This window comes from Microplitis demolitor, chromosome 3 (assembly GCF_026212275.2).
Source record: "Microplitis demolitor isolate Queensland-Clemson2020A chromosome 3, iyMicDemo2.1a, whole genome shotgun sequence".
Lineage (NCBI taxonomy): Eukaryota > Metazoa > Arthropoda > Insecta > Hymenoptera > Braconidae > Microplitis > Microplitis demolitor.
In genome coordinates, this window is record NC_068547.1 from 5584342 (window position 1) to 5611075 (window position 26734).

The following is a 26734-nucleotide window of genomic DNA, read 5'->3' on the forward strand; positions in this document are numbered from 1 at the left end:
TTTAACTAACGAGATATTACATTGTAAAAAAATTAGCGGAGTGAATGTGGAGTGGATGATTGTTTATTTATTTAATCCCCTTGGATTGAAATTCCAGTCTTAAAACGTGTTTATTTTAATATTAAAACTCCGAATCGGAGAGAATGTAGACTGAAATAAAATCCAGATCACTCCGAAATCATTCAGCTGAAAAAAAACTCCCCGTTTACTCCGTATGCGAAGTAATTTTTTCTCAAACTCCAGAACTCCGAGTGACGGAGTAAGTTCGAATTCAAAAAATCGTAATCACTCCGAATTCACTCCCAATTTTTTACAGTGTATTAGATCAATATAGATCTAATTGTTTGCAACTTTAGATCTTCCAGATATCTATAGATCTATTCAGTTTTATTCAAAGTTTTTTATTCTATAAAATCGAAATTTAAAATTTTTTCCGTTTCATTATTTTTCTCTGTTTAACTTTGATCCCCATTTATAAATACATCTAACTTTTAGATCCAAATTGATATCAATATTTTAATTTAGATCTAAAATTTATTTGAATTGTTTTTTCCCGCTATCACTTGAAACAAAAACTTACAATTTTTTATGGTTTTATTATCATAAATCTTTAAAAATGATGATCTACGTATATCTAAATAGAAAGCACAATTGTTCTCTGTTGATCTAAATTTTTTTTTTGACTACATATATTTATAAATATAAAGCTATGGAGATTGTATGTATTTAGTCGTCTGGTCGTTGATGAATTTTATTTGACCTAAAAATGACTGACGTCATCGGCGAGACAACGTCAACGTGTTACAACTCATTGTATATATATATTTATGTATACATATACATATTTAAAATATATATATAAGCCCGAAGATAAAATAAAACATAAACGTTAACGTCCTAAGATTGAACGGGATGCGAGCGCAGGACAATTGGACTAAATTACGTACAAGCACGCGCCGCTTATATACAAGGGCCTCTTCAAAAACCAATTGGTCCACTCGCTCATCTCATCTCTGATGCTCGTGTACTATTAAATGACGTTCACTGCTGAGTCTTTTTTATGTACTTAAAAATAACAGAAATCCATCAAACTAACACGCAATATTATTAAATAATAATAAAACATTATATATATATATATATATGTGCATGTTCATGTACACAACAAATGTACACAGGATATATTAAACGAATACTTCATGTATCTTAAATGAGCACAAGTTTAATATAATCGGTGCGGGGAATTAAAGGGATATAAAATGATAGAGAGAGAGGGCCAATGAATGATTAAGGGCAGCCGCGGAACCGCGCATTGCTTGGTATATACATATATATATAATATATGTAAGTAAAAGAGTAGAGTATATTTATATATAAGTAAGAATATCGAGCCCTAGGCCACACGTCTGCTCCTGAAAATATATGCACTACCCCGCGGCCCTTGCCGCCACTTATCGCAGGAATACTTACAATTACGAAAAAATTCCGCTATATACAGTGAGTCAAAATGGTACTATACTACCTACTCGTTTTTTTAAACTTCTCCTGTTTATACTCTGATAGTGCTTGAGGCAGCCTCTGGTGAATTTTATGAGGGAGACCCATTTCCAAGGGCAGACACGCAGATCTGCGTTCTCTGCTATGCCGCGGGGTCCAACGCGCGATGGGAATAGATATACATATACATATATATATATATAATGTGTAAAATATCTTAAAGCAAAAAGTACCAAATCACACGTAGGTACACTTAACTTGCGATCAGCAACACAAGCAAACTGAGCGCGAATTAAAAGCCACGGTTCATCACTCGAGTTTTAAATTGAAGCAAATCTTATTTTCTACAACGGTGATTATTTGTATTAATGTTTAACGCAATGAATAGACTCCCACGATATAATAACCCGGAATGATGAGCAGGAAAAATTTCTCAGTAAGAAATAAATGAGAAGGAACGTTCACGCGGAATTAGACCCGTGAATAAGTTTTAAAAAAATCAAGTAAAACAACAAACTGATTGGAAATATTTTAGAGAAGATTTAAAAAAAAGCTTGAGAACGGTCTCCACTTGAGTAAATGTTTAAACTGAGCGAAATAATTCAATCAATTAGCATTTCTCGCAACAGTCAACATCACGTCGTCTTAATCGCGTGGCCAGTCGACGATTCCCAGGATGACTTGGACTGATAAACTTACAAAGGAACTACCGAGGATACTTTCAAGACGGTAGTTCGCATGCTTACATATGTGTAATTTATATTTGTACATGCAACACACTTTTAAGTAAATGCTATTCGTATTCATATTTGTATATAAAAATATAAAATTAGTATTATTATTAAATTACAGATATTACGACATCCTTATTAAAGCAAAGACAATAAACTTACACTTCTGCTTGGAAGGTTTCTTTGTCTACTTTGTCTGGTGTACACTCTGGTGGTTTTTGATGACAGTAAAAGATTCCAAGCAACTTCATGGCCATTTTATACTGATCCAGGGTGATAGTCCCAGTGCGTAATGGATCGAAGCTCTGGAATATTCCGTCAATGTGTCTGTGAAGATAGCAGAGTAAACAATGAAAGAAAAGAGCAATAAATAATGATTTAACGAACAAAAGAGGATTCGGTGAATCAATTGGCAATTCAGTTATCGTTGAGACATCACTTAAGAAACAGATTCTAAGGAATCTGAGGGTGCTGAGTTGGGTTGAGTGGGGAATGACTGGTGACTGCTGAGGCTGCTGCTGTTGCTGTGGATGTTAAAGTGAAGAAACGAGGAGACGAGTCGAGAAGAGACTGAAAGACAATTTGTTGTCGTATCCACTGATTATAGGTATAAGAATAAAGAGGGACGAATACGAATGAATCGTGAATTTTAGACAAAAGAGACAATTTATTCTGTCCAAGACCTTGTAAAATGTTTCGATGATGGTAATAATTATTTATTATTTATTATCCTAATAATAATTCAAGTTAAATTGGAGCCGATTGAATTTAAATTTCAATATATTTATTTCATGCATAGTTTTATTAACTTGAAATGGTACTTAAAATTCAATCTCTTGCTTGTTGATGTAATTCGTAACTATCGTCAGAGATGTATAAAAGAGAATATTCAATTATTTATTGTAGTGATGCGAGGTTTGAAACGAGCGCAGACGAAAGACTATAAAATGAAGTTAAAAGGATAAAAGACTGAGAGAAAACGATTAAGAGAAGGATATAAAATGCACAACAAGATAAAATGACCGGCGGCTGAGTTTCAAATTATTGGACAACTCAGTCGTGACTTTTAGTGTCGTCTCCGTTTTCGTAGTAGTAATTTCTTCAATTCCATTTGTCACGAGCCTGCGGTTGTAAGCTAAATTGTCATCCCACAAAATGAAATTTCCCGAGGGCGGTGACGAAGTGTGCCTATTATTTTTTTTATTCATATACGCCAATCAGCGACCAAGAATATCACTATAAGCTAAAATAAAAAGTTTAAATTATAATAAACGTAACCGCAAAACTTCGAGGGATGATAATAGACCGTGTGTTTTAGTAAATAAATTTTTAAATTTACTAGAATAAATGAGAAGAAAAAGTAAATGAAATATATAATAAATGTTTCTTTTTGTTTTACCTGTCGCTGAAAACAAGCGGAGGAGGACCCGAGTCAGCTTTGAACAGCAGACACTTGTCAATGAGATTCGCAAGATATTGGATAGGATTGTCCGGCTCATCGATTAGTAAATGAGTGATCAGATAGTTGCTGAGCTCAAAGATTTTATGGTCGGTCAAGTAGTCTTGAGCTTGATATCGAGCACTCCTGATTATCTGTACAGAAAAAAAAATAAATGGCTAAAGAAACTCATCAAAGTCTCATCATATCGACAGAGTATTTTTTGTTTATGTTTTTGTTCAAGAGTAAGGAATGCGGGGAATATAACTAGAGAGTAAAGCAGACTACGAGAAACAAGAAACCGCGATTGCGTGTCAAGCACCACTAAGTCTGGTATTTTAGGAACGCGTTAATCTCTTCTAGACTAAAGTTTTTGTCGATTTTTGGTAGTAAATGGCCGTTTCGTGTCCTAGTCCATTCAGTGAAAGCTGGCTTAAGCCGAAATACAATAAAAAACTAATGATGATAATAATAAATTATAAAGACTGAGATTCATGGCCCGAAAATACTACGTTGCCTCGGGCAATTTGCGGGGGCTGTGTACGAAAATCACTTTTAAACGTTCTGAATTCCTTAAAAATTAGACTTATTCATCGGTAAACTTGTCTGTATAATGCCAGTGGTGAAACCATAAAGCGACCTTACTAGTGTATAGTCTAGACCCCGGAGAAAGGATAATCGCGGGGGCGCCTAAGGCTTAGCTCCAGGAATTTTTCGAAACAAACTTGAATTTATTTACCAGCATACTTTAAACTTTCAAAGAGGCGCAAAGTTGGTCTTCTTGTGAGCTTGTCTTCTGTACTTCCAAAGCAGGACATAACCCCAGGACTCATAAACTTTCTTTAAACAACTACTTGAAGGCGATTTAAATCCCATCGGAAGACTAAAAGATGAATAGTGTGTTGCTAAAACTGATGAGTAACGATGTCTTACTGCCTCAAGTCAGCCAGTGGATCTGACTCTCACTCGAGTGAGGACTGGTAAGAATTTTCTCTTAACAAAATAATGGGCCTTGGAGCGTTGGAACGTTACACGGTCATAGACTCCCTGGATTTTACCGTAATGTCTCACATCAGCTTACACCAAGTACCGTGGGTATGTCTGCGTGCGTGGATCTGACAGACGTAAGCTAGCTGGTGTAACCTCCTATACTACTACCAACTACCTTCTTAGAGATAAGTGTGCATTGCTTCTTAGACTTGCCGTATAACGAGCTATACATGTACACTATGATTAGCGAAAAAGGTATAGCTGCGAAGCGTTGCATTCAAAACACGGTATGCACCTTTCATTATCCTTCTTCATCTCCGTCATGAAATAATGATCCCCGTGAATACGTTTCATGATCAATAGCACCCAAGATTAAACACCTATACATGCCGTAGTCAGCCAGCATTTAATATTTGAGATAAGAGCAAACATCAGAGGAAATGATAAAAAAAAAAACATACATATAATCGTAAATCGATGAATCATTTTAATCGGAACTATTGACGCCCGTATGCATGGAAAAGACATCCGTAAAAGGACGCATGTATGTTCAAAAGAGCTGAAAATTATGTATGGTAGAGTACTGGGCCCTTACGTGCTGTACGCAAAGTCGAGGGTCATAATGTACTGGAGGGGTTCTGGCCACGTGTCGTCCACGCGAGAAGGGCAACTCCCTCTGTACAAACTCGCCAGGAGTCGAATATGACGCTTTGCAACCGTGGGAAGTTTTATGTTGGTCTGCTAATATAAATCGAGAAATATGAGTTTGTGCGTCTTAGCGTAACATCACGGCCTTGATCGTTTTATAGTTTAGACTTAAACATCTACAAAATTTAAAACCATAGCATGAAAAATTAATAAACAGCAGCACCTGGAGAATATATTTTTAAAATGGGAATAAAAAATATAAAATTTTGTAAACAAAGTTATAGGGCAGTCATACCATAGTATGGTGAACGGTACTCTCTTAGGGTCTCACACAGAAATGTGCATTGCAAAGTAGAGTAGATATAGAGGGTGACTATTATTAAAAATCCCACTAGTGCGTATAAAGGATAAGAGCAAAGTTAAAATGAATAGAAACGTATGCACGCGATATACAGACGTCCCTTTCCCTTGTAATTGTATTGCGACGCCGTTGAGTCTCCGGTGGACGTGTGACTAGGATGTACGTCTGTGTCTGTGGGAAACTTTTTAGTTTCACATAATATGTATACATATATATAGTACCCGAAGCAATAATAAACATGGGGGAAACGGTGTATATGCCTCCGCTACTTGTTGTTTTCTTTTATTAGTTGGATGCCCACCCTATGGCCTGGCAACCTACTTACCGGGTCAAAATATATGTAGTAGCGTGTATCGTATTTTTAAAAGTAGTTTATATAGTCACAAGTCACACCAAGTGGCTGATTAATGTGTGGTTATTACGGCGCCATGGTTGTATACCGCGTATCCAAAGACACTTGCGTGGGAGATTTTAAAAAAATTAAGTACCCACGACAGCTTGATGAAAAAAATTTTAAAATAAGTTAAGTAAAGTCGGGTATCTTTGATACGAGGCTCTTATATTATGAGTAAAAAGAGTATGAGATATATAGTAGCAGTGTACATACTGCAGATGGAATGTCATTGTATAATGATTTAAAGTCGGTGGATAAATTTCCAGATGGGAGTTGTGTAAAGATGTAAGATAAAGAACAGGAGATACATCTTTTACCTCTGGACGAGAATCACAACCGTCGATCTGACTGTTCTCGCCTGATGCTATTGAGCCTTTGGATAACTGAGGCTCCGAGGCTTCCGCGTAATTTGGAGTCTCGGGCGGTGCTTTTGATTTGTCTTTACCGCCACTAGCTTCCTGGCCACTCATTATATTTATTTATTTTCGCCGCCAAGGGTCGTGTCACGGTTCCGCTGGGTTTTATATTTTGAGGGTTTTCACAATAGACTCTTAAAAAAATAAAAAAAAAATAATAACAAATGCCAACGCATTACGCGTTTGTTTCCACAAATATTTGGCAATTAATTCGGTAGTTAAAATACGAAAATTTTTATCAAGACTTGGAAGTATGTGGAAAAAAAAATGGAAAGTCAATAAGTATAATAATGCGTGAAATGAGTCGAAGGTATTCGGTCGGGTTTTTTTTAATTTTTTTCGAAAAAAAGAGGCCCCAGTTGGATGGTGTCTCCAAGAGCCGAACCGGTCGATGATTCGCTTCTTCTCTTCTTTACTCCATCTTCGGCCGATCAACTGATGCCCAAAGAAATTCGCAATGCCAAGCATGGTGACGATTTTCCAAGAAACCCTGCCCGCAACCCCTTTTATGCGGCCTTAAAAGGTTCGGTGACTTCCTCATGGACTGGATACTCTGAAGGTCTCGAGCCGTCTAGGGTCAATTATTTATTTTTTCCTCCTTTTATACATATGCGTATGTACCCTTGTAAAAAAAGCTATATATAGATATATATAATCGATTTCATGTTCGACATTTAACATCTCCCTCGTACAAGCGTGAGCAATACCGTAAAATTATCACAATAAAACTTTTGTTCTTTTTTTTTTTTTTTTTTTTTTTAAATATTTATCTGAATACTTTCTCTCCGGTTCCTTCAGTTACCAGTTGCGATAGAATATGGCTTTGTTTAAAATCATTACCAACGTCATCGTTATCCCCCAAAAGGGTACTAGCATCAGACCAAACGTATAATCATCAGTATTATTTTTTTTTAAAGCCCGAGATACCGACAGCATCAGGAGTAACAGCAGCAGAAAATAACATCAGGGACAGACGGAGGCGATCGTAGAAGCTCCCAGAGAAATAAATGAATAAGAAACCAGCACATCCTGTGGACAACAGTTGAATATATATCTATATGTATGTAGAAGAAGGAGAGTAGAACGGACGATTGCGATTCGAAAACCGATGTGGCTGGTACACACAAGTTGAACCGATAAATCAGACGCGCGCGTGCGACACACCGAAGGTTACTTCTTTCCACCCATATAATAGGAACTTGTGCATCGAGTACGAGATATAGGAGCTCCTAAGATTGGTGGTGAGTCAACGTCCACGGGCTTCGCGATCAAACAGACAAAGAAATAGAAATAATAAATATTAATGCGTCGAATGACAAAGAGTAAACGCCGCCTCAAAAGATATATGTGTGTATACGTGCTCTTTCTACGTCTCTCCTTCTCTCTCCATCAGAACTTGTTCTTTTTATTTAATCGCTTTTATGGAAATGTTCATATCGTATCGGTCTAGTGCGTGGTTGGAGACTCACATATCCACAACACATATTTTATTTATTAAAATTAAGCTACGATAGTAATATATAATACATTTTACTGATTACTCCGATCACCGGGACAGTATAACCGGTTTATTAAACGGATTTGTCGTAAATAAAACTTGACTTTTTTTTATGGATTATTTTTAAAATATCACATATGCTTATTATTTAAGACCGATAGGTTTTAAAATGCACGCATATTATTGGAGCTCGCCTGATACGAGGTTATCGAGAAATTTGAGACAGGGCTAGAGGCACTCTCGATTTAAGTTGACATCAATCGTAGTGACTGAATTCCACTAAAGAATTATTGTCCCCAGAGGCTTTAATGTTGCTCACGATTACCCAGGGACAGTGTCATCTCTGCTTTGAAGGAAATTTTTTTATATGATATTATATGGCCCAGCTCAACTGATGCTGAGTGCACTCTCGATCCTCGTTGCTATATTAATTTTTTTTTATTACATTTTTCTTCTTATATTATCGGCTTGTATGTCGTCTACCTCCTGCTTTTTTTGTTTAAAAAAAAAAAATATATATATATATACACATATATATATGTGTGTGTGTTGAGATGGCGAGGGAGCACTTTTGTTTCTACCGTTATAGTTGGTGGATATAAGAGAACCCGGGTCATTATCTTTATCAATCTTTGCCTGAACGTTCACCAGCTTTAGCAACCAGCGATTCGTGACCATCTTTGGCTGAGGACGAGTTTGCGGAAGAAGTTTAAGAAGAAGAAGAAGAAGGAGAATAATAAGTTTAAGAAGAAAAAGACAAAGAAGCTGAGTATGAGGACGCGTGTGTAAGGTTGACTAGAGGCCTCGGTAAAATGAGGTTTTACATTTAAACTGACTTGTCTTCAGTGGCTTTTGTCCGGGTTTAAACTTCTGTTGACAACTGGCTCTACAGCATCAGTGTCAGCTGAACAAGATACTTAAAAGTTTGCACGTGTCACTCACCTCATCGTGAGATGTTTTGTTAATTTCCAATCATACATACAACACATCACACTTACACCTGGATGTTTTATAAGTAGTTTTATCTACAAATTTGTATATTTTTATTCAACGCATTAAATTTTAACGACCACACATCATGGACAATTTTAAATGTCTTATCACGTACGTCAGATTAAATTACTCATTAAAAATGAGTATAGAGTATTTATTATGAAATTACTTTTTTAATTTTTTATCTTTTGAGTTTATCAAATATTTTTTTTTTTTCTGAATAATATACTATGGCTATGATAGATACACATAGAGCACCACTCATGCTTAAAGATTAAAGTCTTTCAGCTAAAAGCCACCCTGTATTTTACGGGTTTTTAATCTTTAATCTCGATTAATACTTCCACTTGTTTCGAAAAGTTTTAGTGGTGGATTTAAAGAGGGGCCAGGTCTGAAGGTTGAGGCCGAAACTAATCTATACTTTTCTAATTCCTCTTGAGACCCAAAAATGATTTGTTACGTCGCTTTTATAATACATCTATATATAATACTACAGAGTCATTATTATTATTATTATTTACAAAAAAGGAATTGGCTGTCAAACTTGATAATCCTGAATTATGGATTGGGTTTTTTCACACGTCAGCGGGGTATTTATAAAAAACATTTTTAAATTTCCATTTAAAATATTAAATACGACTACAATAACTCAATACGTGATATTATATACCATTTATTTTTATTTATTGTCATTGTTGAGTTTAAAAAAAAAAATATTTATTTTATTCGTGTCGTCAGGGTCGAATCGGGTCTTAAAAAATTTACGCGCAGGTACTAAGTCTTTGACGGAGTTTGAAACTCAATACTCAGAGTTACAGTTTTTAAATATTTTTGTGACTTCAGGCTTTATGTTATTCTTGTGCATTTATAACTGTTGTATATTTAACGTAAATCTGTTTGAGCGAAAGTAACCAGAAGAGTTTTGTAAGCAACACAAGAAGGCTCGTAAAATAAGTGAAGGCGCCAATCATGATATTATGACGGGAGATTGTGTGTCTTAAAGGGTAGCAGATAAGAGGTAAAATGCGGGAATGTTTGTTGAGAAGTTTACTCAGAACGTGACCAGAAAACCAGGAGACCTATAAATTGAAATTTAAAAGTTTGTCGTTGGTTAGTCAGTAGACTGAAATTGTTTTGCTGGGAGAATCTTTGCGGTTTGAAACAAACGTCTCGCAATGGACTGGGGTATATCTGAGTTTTAACTACTCGGATGCAAGGCATTTTAACGAGCAGTTGGATAAAGTCTACACGGTTTTATGACGTACAAAGAGTGCTCTCGTGGAAGTTTTTTTAAATTCTTTTTCATTTGACTGTTGGTGCTGTTCATTCATTCATCCGGTGTTTTATTCGCGCAATATGGGTACTCATATATATATATATATATATATATATATATATATATATATATATATATATATATATATATATATAAGCATCATCATTCTTGTTCACCCGCTTTCTCATCCGGCGTCCTGTGACTTTCTTGCGTCACACATCACGCTGATGTGCGTTCCCATCCGATCCAAGTAACCAACCAACAGAAGAGACATGCTGCATTTTAACTTTTCTCTTTGTCTTGTAGCGTCTCTCCTTCTTTAATCACGTCTCTTTCCCTTTAAATGAACCAGCTTTTAAAGTAGCATTTAATACGACGTAAGTCTTTACTCGAATCTTTCGATCCCGAGTTACTGTCAGGAGATATACAGACAGGGATCAGGCATCAACGAACGTCTGTCGACGTCTTCCGGCGATGAGATACTTTGATAACAAAATTGGACACTGAATGGTATCCGAGTGGGTTTCAACATCAAGATGATCAAAAACAACAGCAACACCACTAAACGATAACGGTAAACGTGTTATTTGCTCATGACAACAAAGTCATGATGACCAAGTGGTAAAAAAAATTTCAAAATAACTTGAGAACAAAGTTTTACCTCCTAGAATCGCATGCACTGCACACGTGTTCTGTGGTTCAGATTATAAAATGCCGGACCTATGTGGGATTTTTTTGCTACCAATGTCATTCTCGGGATATTCGCTCTCAGCTCACTTCTTTCCCTTCTTATGCTGCTTCTCCCTATGCTAGACAACGTCTTTTTATATCAATACAACTTACATCGCTAACAGCTACCAATACAACACGACACAAGCTCACTTCAATCTTACTGGCAACTGCTGCGATTAGAATCTCTTTACTCTATCTTTTAATTTTTATAACTTTTTGTCCACATAATACTGCGATGTATATATACATATATATAGAATACCTTCAGTGGCTCTATATAAGCAATCCTCATTGGCATTTCCTCGATGTCAAGACATTGGTATCCACAACACGTCTACTGGCTCGTTGCAATTTTTATGCCACCATTACACCCATGTACAATAAAAAAAAAGAAAAAAAAAGTTACGGCCTTCTGAGCTGAAACAAGTCCACGCTCTTACAAACTTGGGCCCATAAATGTTGTCGTCCGGTTCTCCAGTCCAGTCATCTCCAGCATTTTCTTTTTTTCTATCAACATCATCATCATCATCATTATCATTATCATCATCATCATCATCATCATCATCATCATCATTTTAACGTTATTCGCGGCAGCAGTTCTTCAGCCGATTCGCACTCCCCGGAAGCACTCAAGCCCCTACCTGCCGCCGGTTGCATCTTTTAAAAAACATAATCTTGATGAAGAGATATATTTATACAGGTTGCCCGAACGCCGACGAGTAGGTAATATTGCGGGCCTTGAAACACGAGAGCTTAATGATTAGGGATAGAGTGCTAATGGCACGACTCAAGACAACGTTCCTTTGTTACCGGTGGTATGGCTCCATTCAGTCAACTTAATGCCTTGTAAATACAAGAATTTATCATGGTTATAAAACACTTTTACTAATATTTTGCTAACCCATTAAAAACATATAAATATAAAATACTTTTACCAACAACGCAGCACTTTTCGTATTAAACACAATATCCTATGAAACATACAAAGAAAAGTTTATATTCGAATGTAATATACTTTTATTTTAAAACCATTTTACTATTATGTGCACATGTGCCATAAACTTCTCAAAGACGTTATTTTATATTTTTCGGTGTATAGTAATTCAAACGAGGTCTCAAGGTCTTGGAGATAAAACTACAGAAAAGGCTTTTATACACAGAAGCTAAAAACTACTGAAAGCGCCGATAGTTTAGAAGCACATAAACAAATTTAATAAAACTCCAAAGAGGAACTAGTTTACGTTTGGTTGTGTATATATATGTATATATAAATATATGTAGTGAAGGGTCTCGATTGATTCGACAGTAAGGTACTGTACTGATAAATATAAAGTTTTGCCGAGCAGTAACGTGATCCTAAAATAAAGGAAAAGGTATAGGTTGAGCAAAGGTAGTTGGTTCGTTCATATCTGATGGAGTAATATGACACTTGACGGCAGTTAGCTCCGCTCGACTAATTTGTGAAATTTAATCAACCACGTCAGCCTGTATACGTCGGTTTGTATTTTATTTATGCTTCTCCGTCTATGTATACTCGAATTCAGCTCGCGAATTCAATATGCCACGTGCGGGGGGTGCTTATTGTTTCGCGGTATCTTCAATTTTTGAATAAGGACTCAAACACGCCAACTCTTTTTTTTTTTTTTTTAATGATATTCAAAATAAATTAATATTTATCGACTGACAGTCAATTTTTGAAAAAGTCCAACGAAAAAATTCAAAATAATGCTCAATTATATTTACAAAAATAATTTGGAATGTTTAAAAAATATTAAAAAAAAAAAAAAATGATTTTTAATCAAATTTTGGGAGTACTCCGTTTTGCTCCCTAATTAGCTGATGCTTTGCAGTAAATGTATACAATTATTTAAGTGGTAACGGATAATAGATGATGATTGATGGGAACACTGGATGGACACTGATTACTGTGATGAGTGAAATGTGTACGTAATGATCAGCCAAGCGTGTAAACTCTGCTGGTGACATATGAGGGAGAAGTTGTTACGGATGGTGGCCACATTGCTATCAGTAATTAGATGCTAATGTCAAGTACAATCCCGGCTGTTATATAGTATTTTAAATCTACTCAGAGTTTATGCGTCCAGCGGTTCCGGTTGTAAGCTCGTCCACAATTTCTCGTGATTTAGAAATTGCGATAATTTAAATTTAAATTCCACAATTCATCTCAATTTATACGTTATCCGTTCATCTAATTTTTATTTATCCTGCTCCATCTTCTTGTACTCAGTATTCAATTTATTTTCCAGTTCCGGAGGAGCAGCACAAAAAAATGAGAACAAAATCCAGAGGTTGGAAGTTCAACAGACATATATAGGTGATTGTAAGAAAAGTTATGTGCTTGAGCTACTCTGGAGATTCAAACTGTATACGCTGGTTTAAGTTGGAGATCAGTTACCTTGAGTAGACTGTATAGGAAAGCCGGTAATGGCAATGATCCAGAGCTAGAGAATGTGGACGTACGTCGCGTATGTGCGTGAATGCTTGAATCGGGTTGTAAAAAAAGTATGTAAAAATAATAAGCAAGAGCAGTAACCAGGATAGTACACGTTCTGCTTGCTCTCTACTCGGTTATCGCTGTATCTCGAACGTGACTGTCGGATTCTACTGCCCCCGCACATCCATAAACTCTGGAGAGCGGGGCACGGGGCACATCTGGTTACTCTCTTATGTACATCAGATGATATGTGATGCTTACCTACTACAGCCATGTAGAAGATGCTATTTGAGAAGCCTCCTACCTACCTCACCAGCTTACTATGCATACTAATACTACTCTGGACCAGTAAACTACTGGTATAATCCTTGGACTCTGCTACTACATCGTTGCTTCTATTCGACGGGTAACATAATCAGAGTTAAAATAATATATAATATACATATATACATTGGTGTTGGTGGGTTGTAGCCGTGGGTTTTCGACGAATCCAAGAGATATTAAAGTTTAATATATTTTTTGTCAGATAAACGAGCAGAGGTCTAAGAGAGGAATGGAAGAGAAGTAAAAAATGTATGTATAAGATGGAGTCTAAAAAGAGGTATAAGAGTATCAGAGACAACAACATGGTATTAAGAAAAATACCATGGCCTTATGTCAGACGTTAAAGAGTCACTCGAAGATACGAGTAGAGTGAGCTTTTTGTATACTTTGGAGGCGGCATAAATCCATATCTTTATGTCGATTCTCTGAGAGGTATACACACACGCTAATGGATTGTAGATGCGACTTAGGCTCAAGAAAAGAAGGTGGTAGTAGGAGAGACACTCGAAAAGGAGTCCTGCATAAATTTGATGCCACGGAGAGTATATACGACGGTTGGCATAAACAATGGGGTTGTATGTATCCAAGTACAATGGGTAGGGGCTCTGGTTGTAGAGCTCTAGAAAATACTGAAGCTCTTGGTCTCTTATTCTTTACTTGTACTGGTGGTTGCTCGCGATCGAGTTCGGTCATGGGCGCGCCTTGCTCGTATCGCTCAACATAAAAGTATCAAGTGGTCTCTTTCTCTCTCATCCGCATACACAAACACGAGCATAATAGCAGCCTCTTTGCTCTCTTTTTCGCTCCGGACTGCAACACAATGGACTCTTGTGTGTCCTGTTACAGCAACGCCAGCGCCAGAGCCAGCCGCGCCCACGCGGGACACTCGTGCCCGCGGTGATTCACCCGAATCGTCCCCGCGGACTGCACTCAGCCAGACCAGCGGTTCTGTTGCTCTGCTCTCATCTCTCTTTCAGCAACGCCAATAATTTTCATCCACTCTTTTTTATGTTTCTCGGAATATTAGTCATAGCTCATAGCATTAATAAAACTCTTGAATTAAAGCTTGCATAAGCTAACGTGACAGCAGGAGTGAAAGTGTATAAACTAATAAAACACACTACACGCACGATCAATGGACCCGTTTATCAAATTTTTATTTCTTTACTCTTGAACATAAATTACTATCATTATTATATTTAAAATCTAGTCAGTTTTTAGTTTATCTCGGTCTGCTAACACTACACGTGCATGCTGAGTAGTTGTATATATCAGTAGATTAAATTTCTTGGCACCGAACAACGCAATGCTCCAATGACTACGCTCTATATTATAATTGAACCGGTTCTGTCTCTTTGCTGGCGGATTCTCATTCGAGCACTCATAATATAATTTCTTATATTATTACACTGTTCTTTTCTTACTACGATCTTGACACGTTTATAATACGTGAGTGACTTATTTATAAACCAGCAAAACCACCGAGTATTATTCCCATTATTTTCTTAATCTAACCAACCACATCCATGTTCAATATTGTATATAAGTAAAGTACTTTACCGATCTTGGTCATTAAATGCTCCTACAACTCTAATCAGCATCAATAATTAGCACTTTCGTGTACTTAAGTGACACACCCTGGTATGTAATTCCGATTATTTACCATATTATATATCTACATAAATGTACAACTGCATAAATTAACAGTAAGGATCAACAGCAACAACAGTTGGTTGGCGTGCGGGTGATCAAGTTCCATTGGTTGCACGAGATAAGACAACCGGGCAACTTTCACAGTGGAAATTCACGGTGACCGTGGCTGTACTGTGTTATATATCCATGAAGTGAACTGCTTTTCTGGCTCTGGCCATATACTATACACTAGCATAACAGCAGGGCGTAGGAGGATGAGGACGTGTTGCTCGAGAAAGGAATAAACGCGTGAGGAGAGTGCAGGAGGGTGAGGCAAACGACAACTCGAACGATACGACTACAGTGGACGCAAACGAGAGTCCGGTTTTCAGACAGACACCAGAAAGAAAGAAGAGAGCGAGAAAGACCGAACCTTACTGACTTGTACCATTAGGGAACGATAATAACAATGATATGGAACTGAAAATATAAAAAAAGGATACCAGAGAGCCGAAAGCCTTTTTGAGCACGAGCGAGCATTATTATTGTCCCTACGTCCTCCATATATACCAGAAACCCTTCGTATTCGTGGCCGCGAGATCGCCCGGGAGCGAGAAGAGTTACCGAACTCAACTCTTCCATACGATTTTTAACGATCGTCCTCCAAACGAGCTGGGTCTGAGCAACGCGTACGTCATGCATAATGCAGAAGATGCCAGAGGTCCTCGGGGACCTTTCCCTGTACCCAAAAGACCGACCGTCTATTTTTTTCTCTCCTTTTTTTTTAATTTTAGGCAACGAGTAGAGATTTTTTGGGTCCTGTGTTACAACTGAAACAACAGCTGAATGAATGACGCATGAGTTTAGTTTTCGACCGATTATCTTACCCTTCTCTATCGTCTCGTCGCTTTCCCATCCCTCCTGCTGATCTGAGTGCTCCTCCAGGAATACAAGGACAAAAAAAATATAAGAAAAGAAAGGCGCTATGAGCTCACAGCACATGTGAGCGATGGTCACGGGGTCGACGAAAGCGCCGAGTCATTTGATTATGCAAACCAGCCAGTTCGATGACCAACAGCTTTAATTTCTTCATCGAGTGTACGTTATATTGTCATTATTAAATATCACCTCGTCATTTACTATCTAAATATAAATTATAACCAAGCTGTCTATATTGTAACTGTTATTAACTGTCAGCAATGTTTTTATTTTTTATTAATTCTAGATTTCACGGAAGATAAAGCTGTCATTTAGTCACGAAAACTAGGTTCTATAAATATACAAGAGCGATATTAAATACTTTGTTAAATGCTAGCAGGAAACACGTCAAATGAGATTATTATACAGCAAGTTCGCCGTATAAGTTTACTTGAAGCCGGTTTATCTGACGTTTCGATACGCACACGAGCCACAATCGGTCATGCACGAGCCTGTATGCCGTAAAAGTATAAAGATCCTCAGGGAAGAGAACGAGCTTCGGATAAAACGAGCTCTTTCTTCATGAGTCAACTTTTATTTATTTATTTTTTATTTTTTTCAAGTACTTTCCTTATATTTTTATATTTATTTGGATCCCACTCTGTTTATTTATTCGTTTTCTTTTCTCGAGAACGTGTAATACTTGACTCATTTTATTTTAGTAAATGACAAACTCAAGATAGCAAGAGAAAACAAGCAGAGATAAGGCTGGGACAGGATATATTAGAGCAACTCTAGAGTAGAGTATACATATATGTATATGTATAAATATAAAATACAAATAAAGATAGAGTAAAGTTGTTTGATTTTACCTTAGGTATTTTTATTTATACTCTGAATCATGGCTGTATTATCAATTGCTCACACCTGCGTCCTTAATCTAATCTTGGTTTTAATGTTTTTATATTTTTTTATCTGGTTTATAGAGATGACGCTCGAGTTGTATCGAGACGAGTTGTATTATATGACCGGGGAATGAACGCTGCCCACTTGGAATTAGCACTTAGGATATCCTGCCAATCGAAGCCCGCGTGAGTAGCGAGTTAAGAAGATTGCAACCACAAGGAAATAAACCGTCTGCCCGATAGGAGTCTTCTATACTTGATCCATGTATATGTACATGAACATATAGATGGATAAATAATAAGTATATAAAATGTAAAATGAAAAAAGTGGTTGGTGCTTGAGGGTACTCGCGTGCTCAAGCATGACCGCGCCGCACTAGTGTAGCGTGAGGGAGAAAAGTTCATTGTAAACACTTTATTCGAGCAAAAGTATCAGAGTAAGAGCTACAAGATGAAGCTGGAGTGTGTGCTCGTTGTAAATTTAACCGCGGGGTAAAAGATCTCTCAAGAGAATATATAATGGTCTATACAATCATGGCTTTGCGTATTAAATTCAATGGGTTATCTCGTGCTGAATAGCATTTGCCGAGAAGAAAACGCCCGGAGAAAGGTTCCAGCGGCCTGACCGTTCCAGGGTGAAAGTGCCCAGCTCCAACATATTCTAATACTAGCCTGGCTTTCCTTTATACCACACGCCCAGCAGTCATATTATTACTATGTTATTATTTAATAATATTTTATAGTAAAAAATTATTATTGAGTATTGTCAGGGCTCGTTGATAGTCTGCAATTTAATAGCTAACTACAAAAACATATATTAATAAAAATATCTATATATTTATTGCACCGGATGAGGTGAGATGTTGTCATGTACGGCGGTGTGTCATGTGCCAAGACGACTGATGAATTACAAATCAACTGTCAAGCGGTTTTGCTTTTGTGCCTTTACGCATACTTACACACCTGCCTCATAGCTAAAAAATATTTATAAATCTGCATATATATTTAAAATCATTTTGCATTTCATTTCATTTTATTCAAAATTTTTTTCCTGTTTAAATGTCGCAGACGTGATTTAGGTGACCAGAGACAGGATTGATGGCGGATAAATATATTTATGTATATATAGATATATAATAATCCGAGTCTTTACGTCATCGAGGTCGTCGAGTTTACTTGCACGTTTTATTTCACGGTGTTCCAGTTGAGCGATCGTTGCTTGCATAAACGATAATTCCGTCTCTCTCATTTTCTCTCTGAGTCTGTCGTTATACGCGAGGTGATATGGGAGTGGCTCTATATATACATATACATATATATGTATAAATTCTTAGTTGGTATCGCCCACAAATGTACATGTACATTTTAAATATACTTTTATCGGGATCATGGACTTTAAGACATGCGGATATTGAGGCTAAGTATAAATTTAATATAACCAAGAATACATTAATCTAGCAGGACAATAATTTATATTTTATATTTAAAATATAATATCAATTGATCGTTCCCGCTGGCGCAGATGCCATAGCTATATTTAATACTGATTTATTCTATTTTAACCGCATAGATTCCACGAGGGACCATAATTAGGCCAGAGATGGCTAATGTAAGCTGGGCATCGAAACAAAACAGTAAACTTTGAATTATAAATAAAAATAATAATAAGAGACCGGAATACAAGATATTGAGGTAGATTTTAGAGTGAATACATGCCTCTATAGATCTGCGACGCGCAGAAAACCTGTTCACTATTACCAGAGGAACGGATTATATATGTAGGGTGTGTAAGAGGGAGAGAGATAAAAAAGGAATAGTGGAACTGGTGTGCCTGGGGCGCGCCCGTGCTGCATATGATTACCAAGAGCCTGGACCTATCTGAATCTATCCACAACACGCTATTATCATCCTGTAATCTAAATCTCATATTGCTGGTCGAGATGTCAATACAAAAGATTTAAGTATTTATTGACCAGTCGCTAAAATTCAACACTAAAATGAACAAAAAAAAAACCATTAAAAAAATCTATTAAAATCAGCAAAAGAATTGAGATCAAAGGATTTTATGTGCGTTGAAAATTAAAATGACATTAGTACTCGTATAAAAAAAGGAAATAAAATAAAAAAAAAATGAAGAAATGAAATTATTATGCAGAGGCAACAAAAGTATCGGAGGTTGATTGGGTCGCCGGGCCTTGGGATTAATGGTAGTACCTGTCTGGACCTTGAGGGCGTAGGTGTGTCTTGGACTTCTACCGAGGGTTTATTTTCTGGTCGCTCCCCTTTCTCTGGTTCGCTTTCTTCAGCGAGCCTTGCGCCAATATGTACCGCCAAATCACAAAGGAACCCTGCTATAAACAGCCAACCGTCTTGCGTTTTGCGTCTATTTCTATCTCTGTCTTTAAAAACCCATCTCGATCTCAGGTTTCGCCTTTTTATAATCGCAACGACGAATCATCAGATGCTTCCTTAATCTTACTACAGACCTTAGCCTCAATCTCAGCCCCAGTCTTAGAGTTGGTGAATATGGCTCTGGTCCTTCAGCCGCTGGATGACATTTTAAAAAATAACCGCAGCACCACATAACTTAAGTTAATCGGAGCAAAATGTCAGAGAGTGTAGAAACACAAGCTTATGATAACTAAAATAAAAAAATAAGAAAAAAAATTATTACGCTCTCAAATATCGTGAGTGCTCTTGAGGGTCAACGTGTCAAGTGTAACCAAATGGAATGAACAACATTAGAGCTCACATTTATTTATTACCTCAAAGCGATGCTTTATGTCGACCTTCATAAACCTAAAAAAGTCTAGTCGATAAGCCAGCCCCTATTGCTTACGGTGGCAGTTATAAATGGTTCAGTTTTGCTGGAGAAAATAACCAGTGGCGACCTATCCGGGCATGTGGTGCTGCGGGTAAAAAAAAAAAATCCTGGGCCACCCCCGTGGCGAGGGCTTACTTTAGTTCCCTATAATTTCTATTTAATCTCCAGCTCTCCATTACTACTAGAGACAAGAATTTCTCTGCATCTCTGCGATAAGTGATAAGCTAATCGCTCGGAAATACTTTACTAGGTCTCTTTTTTGTAGGACCGTGTCATCGCTTTCTGAAATATCTCCAAAAAAATCACCTATACCTATAGATATTTATGGTAAAAATAAACACCGAGTTTTTAAAAATTTTGTGTACAGAATGAGATGGTAAAGATGTAAAGAATGTCAAGTAATTTATAAATAGAACTGAGGAAGAAAAGCTTTTGAGTTTCTTCAGATACTCATATGCGGACGTGCGTGGAGAGCCAGTGAATTTATTTCCTGGAAGACACTCATCTCTCGAATCCCTCTTCTTGTTCTTTAACTCTGATGTTCGCGGCTGGTGACTGTCACAACTCACAACTGAACGACCGGCACTAATGTAATGTAATATAAGAGTTGGAGTAAAGTATGAGTTTTTAAACAGAGGGGTCTGTCTTCTATAGAGCAACAAGTGTTGATATTTCGAGGGACAGAAACTTATTCAAGAACCGGCCAAGACGTTTCGAATTACACTTTAGTCAAAATTATTCAAATAATGGATGTAGAATGTTTTATTTATAACATCTACATATATAGGGGCAATAAATGCGTATGGAATATAAAATAAACTGTTGGACATGTAAATATTGTCGGAGATTGCAGATTGCATTGGAGCTTGAGCTTCGTGGGTGAATGAGCACATCTTCCGGTGTATTGAACGCATTCCTGAAGGCTATCTTGAGCATTCTCAATAATCTACCTCAACCTCTGAGGCTTCTAATGTGCTAATGCGATACTGGGGAATTTAAACTCTCTCACGAATCAGGTCAATGATACCCTTGTAAGCCACCCTAAAATATTTAACGCACTTCCTGAAGCTCCAAAAGTGGGCTGGGTATCAGGACAATAAGGACCGCTAATAAATCAGCTTAATTTATTTCGCTTGATATTTGTTTTGAATAAAATAAATAATTCACTAACGACCACAGCACGTGCTCATAGTGTCCTTTTGTTCGTGAGCGAAAAAATAAACTGAGAAACAGGTACCACAGAATTCCAGAAACAAGTCAACAACCCAAGAGACTTTTACCGTACTGTCGTTATATTATAAGGATCCAAGTATTGTTCCACGAAGGTTTTGTTGCCTCAGCAGCACTTATAACAATGTCAGGATTAGCAGGGTTTATTTTATAAAGGTTACATCTTTTCATCTTTTTTATTTCTTCAAGTTCTCATCTCGGAAATTCTCAATAACGTATTTTTATTTTAAAAAACTCGGTTCATTTTTTAGACCGTCATAATGCCCAACCAAGAATTACTTCAACAGTTAAAATACATTATACTTATATATTTTTTTATGAAGAATAATATTTCGTGACAGGCTTAAAAGAAATTAGGAGTAAAAGATTTTAAAAAATTTCTCAAACATACGGGTGCCTTGAACTCTTTCCCTCTCTTACTTTTTTTTTCTCCTACACTCTTGCATACGACATGAATATAAAAACGATCCACGCCGTAGTTACCCCTCACGGCTTTAAAATTTAGAAAGAAGCCCATCCAGCCCAGCTGTTTGTACATGATCGTGTACTATACCGTGGAACCGAGGGATGCAGCCGCATTGCCAGACTTGGGCGACGAGAGTAGGGGAATTTTAGTTTTAAATAAATACCAGGGTTTACACACGTGCAACAGGTTCCGTGTTGCTTCCATACTAAATATAATACATACGACAATATAATACATATATACTCAGGACTATGTCTCGAGGACACCTGCAAGGACACGCCCTACGCAGAAATTTCATCTATACAATTATAATAACAATAGCGACAGTTACAATAACAATCAAGTTTTTTTATTATAAAAAATTAATATTCACTGTCACGTCCATCGCTCCTTTAAATACTAAATGAGGCTATTCAAAGGTCAATATCAATACAATATCAATGTTGAATGTTTGATGGGTCCACGCGCTTCTCAGTAGACCATAAAATTACACCGATTACTCCGAAGATGATAATAATTATTATTACTACTCTCTGGGATTAACTTACCACCCACATGCAGCTGTCGTGCTCTCTATCATCTACACGTATACTTATATCACATATATATATATATATATATATATATATATATATATATATATATGAGATAGTTTCTTCATCGTCAACACAATGGTAGCAATAATAATAGATCTCGGTATATATGTATGTATATATATTACATATACTAATACAGAGTTAAAATGAGTATAGGGTCAAATCTCTTTATGATTCAACAGACCGCCATGTCCATTGTCTAAGATTGAGAAGATTGGGAGCAATAAAAGTTGAAACGAACTGCGTTCTCGCTAACCATAAGGCTCTTGCGTAAGAGGACATTGATTTCAAATGACTCGGAATATTTATCAAACAATTTATCTGTTTTATTATTCAACAAATAAACAAACTATAAATTTGAATAACGATGGTGTTGTTATTAATATATATATTTATTTATTTATTATTACTGGCATTAATTGGACGGTAAAAAAAAAAGTATATTAATAATTTATTTTAATGAGTATATTAAACCTGAACTGGTTGATAAATAGTGTGAGCCGTACGTAGGTGTTTGGGATTTAATAAGAAGCAAGAAGAGGCTGGAGAGTTTTGCGGTGGGCGGTGCGAGCGCGTGCTCAGTTCGCGAGCAGGACCGGGAACTGGGCTTGATGATTTGCGCTTTAAAAAAATGACACTGGATAATACTGCTCGTGATGGTGTCAGCGAGCTGGGATTAGTTTAGTACATGGTTTACTGCTGAGTACCCAGCAGCAGTTGAAAAAGATAATTACGTTTAATTAAGAGTATGAGAAAATAAAAATAAAAAAATATAACTGGTCTCTTGGTCTTGGACTTGTCAGTTTACTTTTTTATTTTTTATCTGAGATGTAGTTTACTGATTTATTTCTACCAGAGATCTAGTACTGCAGCAATATCGTGCTACAGTATTTGAACCCGAGTGGCATGGCTGCTGCGATAATAATAAATGGCTTATTGTTGTTTTGTTGGGTTTGTTGACGAGTTATGTTACTCAGATTGTTATTATGATTAAAGTATACATACGATACTTGATACTTCCTATTCCTATTCAAAGATTATTGGTTGCGTGATGTATATAATATACACAAGTAGGGAGTAAATAAATAAAATTGAAATAAAAGACAAAAGTTTTTACACTGATAGATTCTATCGTGCTTATACGGGTGAATAAAAATAATAAACAGCAATTATTAATGTACATATATGTGGCAAAAGATAACGGAGTACTTACATTTCGACATCCGGTCTTACATCATTCGCGTGATCGCTCTCGACTCTGGACAATTAGTACTTCCTCACTCTCTGCATAGATCACTTATTCTTTTTTTCTTCTTCCTTTTCATATTTATGCTGGTATCTCAAGTTTAAGTTGTAGGGTAATCGTCGTGTCAAACCAACTCTTGATTTTGTAGCGGATATAAAACCACGATAAATAATCATCAAGCCTAATTAAAATTTTTTTAAATTAATTCATGTTCCACATTTTTAATATTAAGTCAGAAAAAACTTTATTTATTATTAATATATATGTTCCTTAATTCTAATAGAACTCTATTACTTCAATAAATTGTGACATAAATTTAATATTATAAAATGTATATAAAATTTAGAAATCATTGTGTAATCAATCATTTATTTTTTTTTCAATTTTAAAATTATTTATACGATAACGTTACGGTCAACTTTGGTTCGGTTTAAATTTAGTATTTTTGGATATTGAACCTGTTCATTATGAGTAGGAAAAAAAATGTTCAAGTCATCTCTAATCATTAATTTTCGGGCGGCTAAAGTTTACCATAACAAATTAAATTTACCCAAGTTTAGTTAACGTTGATGATTACTATCCAATATTGGATTTAAATCAATCATTTGTTTGAAATATTAAATACTAGAAGCACCCAACTTTCGAATCTTTTCATTTTTAATTATTAAGATAAATTAATATACTTAATCTTCAAGGTATTTATTGAAAACATTATTTTTTATATTTTATTATTTATTTATATACTTCTGGACAAAAATAAATTGACAAATACCTGATGAGATATATTAATTAATTATTGATTCCAGTGTCAAATAATTGATATTTCGTGTTGTAAAGTAAAAGACCCAGTACCCGATCAGGATACTAGTTCTTACTTAAGTCGAAAAAATTCAAAAATCGTTAACTGTCTGCTAACTTCAGGATCATCCATTTTTTTTAAATTTAATACTTTATTAAAAAAAAAAAAAACTTACATTTTAATCGTGTAAAAAAATGATCAGAAAAAATTAAAAATTAATTATATTGTGTTTTTAAAAATTACTTTATTTTTCATTTTTAAGTGTCCAAAACTGGCCCTGAAGTGACCAAAGACCCACCTTTACTTTGTAGGTATTTTTAAGTAAATTATTTGAAGCAAAAATGAATACTGACCTGCCATCTATCGGCAAACAGCGATACGTGATTTTAAAATGAGTGTGAATGTAGCAGACATCAGACAAATTTAAAATTATTAATAAATAGAGTAAATAATTAATAAAATTAAATTAAAAGAAAATGTGCATATAAATAATTTTGAAATTAATATGCATTTTTTATAAATATTATTTTTTTGATTATTTATTCTATTGATTTATAATTTTAAATTTCTCTGATGTCTGCTACATTCACACTCATAATTTTAAGATATCTCTGAAGTTAGTAGACAATTAGTAATTTTCGGATTTTTTTTTAAACAAATAAATTTGAAAAAAACAAAAACTAAAAATATGCACTTGTAGAAAATTTAAAAAACTACAAGTGCAATTTTTTCTTTAAAATTTATTGTTTGAAAAAAGTCAAAAAATTATTAGACGTCAGCTAACTTCAGCATCATAATTTTAAGTTAAATTATTTAATCACGTGACAGTACTTGCGTAAAATATAGTAAATTAATAAATAAATTAAAAGAATATATTTTCAAAATAAATTATAAACAATTCAAACAATAGCTATTTCTTGTGTTCATTAATTTAATATACAAATAACAAGACCGAAAATAATTTTAAAATATGATATGGATGTATATCAAACCAACAGTCAGAAAGTGTAAATAAAAAAGCGCGTTGTCATTGGTTGACAACTGTGGCCAAGTTAGTTCCTAATAAAATATAAATAATATATTTAAAAGTAAAATAATAAATTTAAACAGGTGTTAAATAGTAGTTATAATTATGAAGTCCGTTAAAAATAATTAATATGATAAGTTTAATACCCAGTGATGCCTGGTTTAGAGGAAGAAAGTATTTGGTTCGAAACGAGTCCGTCTGCGAGTAGCCTAATGTCCGATGGAGTCGCTGCCGAGCAAGTGAAAAAATTTTTTTTCACGTCTCGACGATCTCACGAAACTGGACAACAGGACGAGTCACTTGAAATATTTATTCCTGAGGTAATTTCATTATTTTTATCCCTAGTTCATCAAAAATAATCACTAACTATAATTTGAATATTTTTTTCTTCATCGCAATTAAAAATCACCGGCACTAAAAATTTATTGGTTATGTTTGACCATGCCGTAATAATTTATAAAATTAAAATAAAAATTATATTTATTATTTCAGTTACTGCAAGCGAGCTACAATTTTTACGTCTGGCCATCAGCTCCAGTTCTTGCGTGGTTTCTTTGGGAGAACCGGCTAGATATCGTTGGCAAACGAATCCTAGAACTTGGTTCTGGTACTGCATTGCCTGGTATTGTCGCCAGTAAGTGTGGAGCACACGTGACTTTAAGTGACGCTGCTAATTTACCAAAAAACTTGCAGCACATAAGGAGAAGCTGTGAACTCAACGGAGTTTTATCACAAGTCAAAGTTGTCGGTATTACTTGGGGTCTTTTTCTCTCAAGTTTACTGAGCATCGGTCCGCTAGACATAATCCTAGGGTCCGATTGCTTCTACGAGCCGACTGTCTTCGAGGACATCGTCGTCACCGTCGCCTACTTGCTAGAAAGAAACCCAGGGGCCAAGTTCCTCTGTACTTACCAGGAACGCAGTTCCGACTGGTCGATAGAGCACTTGCTGAACAAGTGGGGACTTACTTGCAACCAGATTTCACTTGCTGGCCTAGGTGCTGACGCTGGAATAACTCTAGAGGAGTTGATGCAAGATCACACTATCCACTTACTAGATATTCGTAAAGCCAATTGATTAATTTTAAAAATTATGGCAAGTGCTGGAGCTGCTAAACACCTCTATCGCCTGAGTGTCGTCAATATTCCTTGGACAATTGGTGACTTGCAATTGAAACAATACTTTTCACAATTTGGACGCATTGCCCAGTCTAAAGTTCTCTTTGACCGTAACACTGGACTAAGTAAGCACGTTGCTGTTGTTGATGTTGCTGACAAGGACACTTACGAAAGTATTCTCACAAAATCAACCCACACTTTGGACGGCATGGATTTCTAC

The 26734-nt window shown here is 35.9% G+C and overlaps 1 protein-coding gene and 1 long non-coding RNA gene across 3 annotated transcripts; one reads left to right on the forward strand and one right to left on the reverse strand.

The window, feature by feature from the left end:
* Positions 1-3734: 3734 nt before the first annotated feature.
* LOC103580725 (uncharacterized) lies at positions 3735-25624 on the reverse strand. 2 transcript variants are annotated; one of them, XR_549608.2, is made up of 3 exons: positions 25543-25624; positions 23538-23751; positions 3735-3821 (listed from the first exon to the last, which is right to left on the reverse strand). It is a non-coding gene; the product is annotated as an uncharacterized LOC103580725 (long non-coding RNA). The 2 variants fall into 2 exon arrangements; XR_008403404.1 differs by lacking the exon at positions 25543-25624 and adding an exon at positions 24545-24655.
* Positions 25228-26572, forward strand: LOC103580724 (histone-arginine methyltransferase METTL23). Its single transcript, XM_008562595.3, has 2 exons — positions 25228-25716; positions 25889-26572. The coding sequence occupies exons 1-2, from the start codon at positions 25549-25551 to the stop codon at positions 26471-26473; spliced, it is 753 nt and encodes a 250-aa protein (XP_008560817.1). The 5' UTR covers positions 25228-25548; the 3' UTR covers positions 26474-26572.
* The last annotated feature ends 162 nt before the right edge of the window (positions 26573-26734 follow it).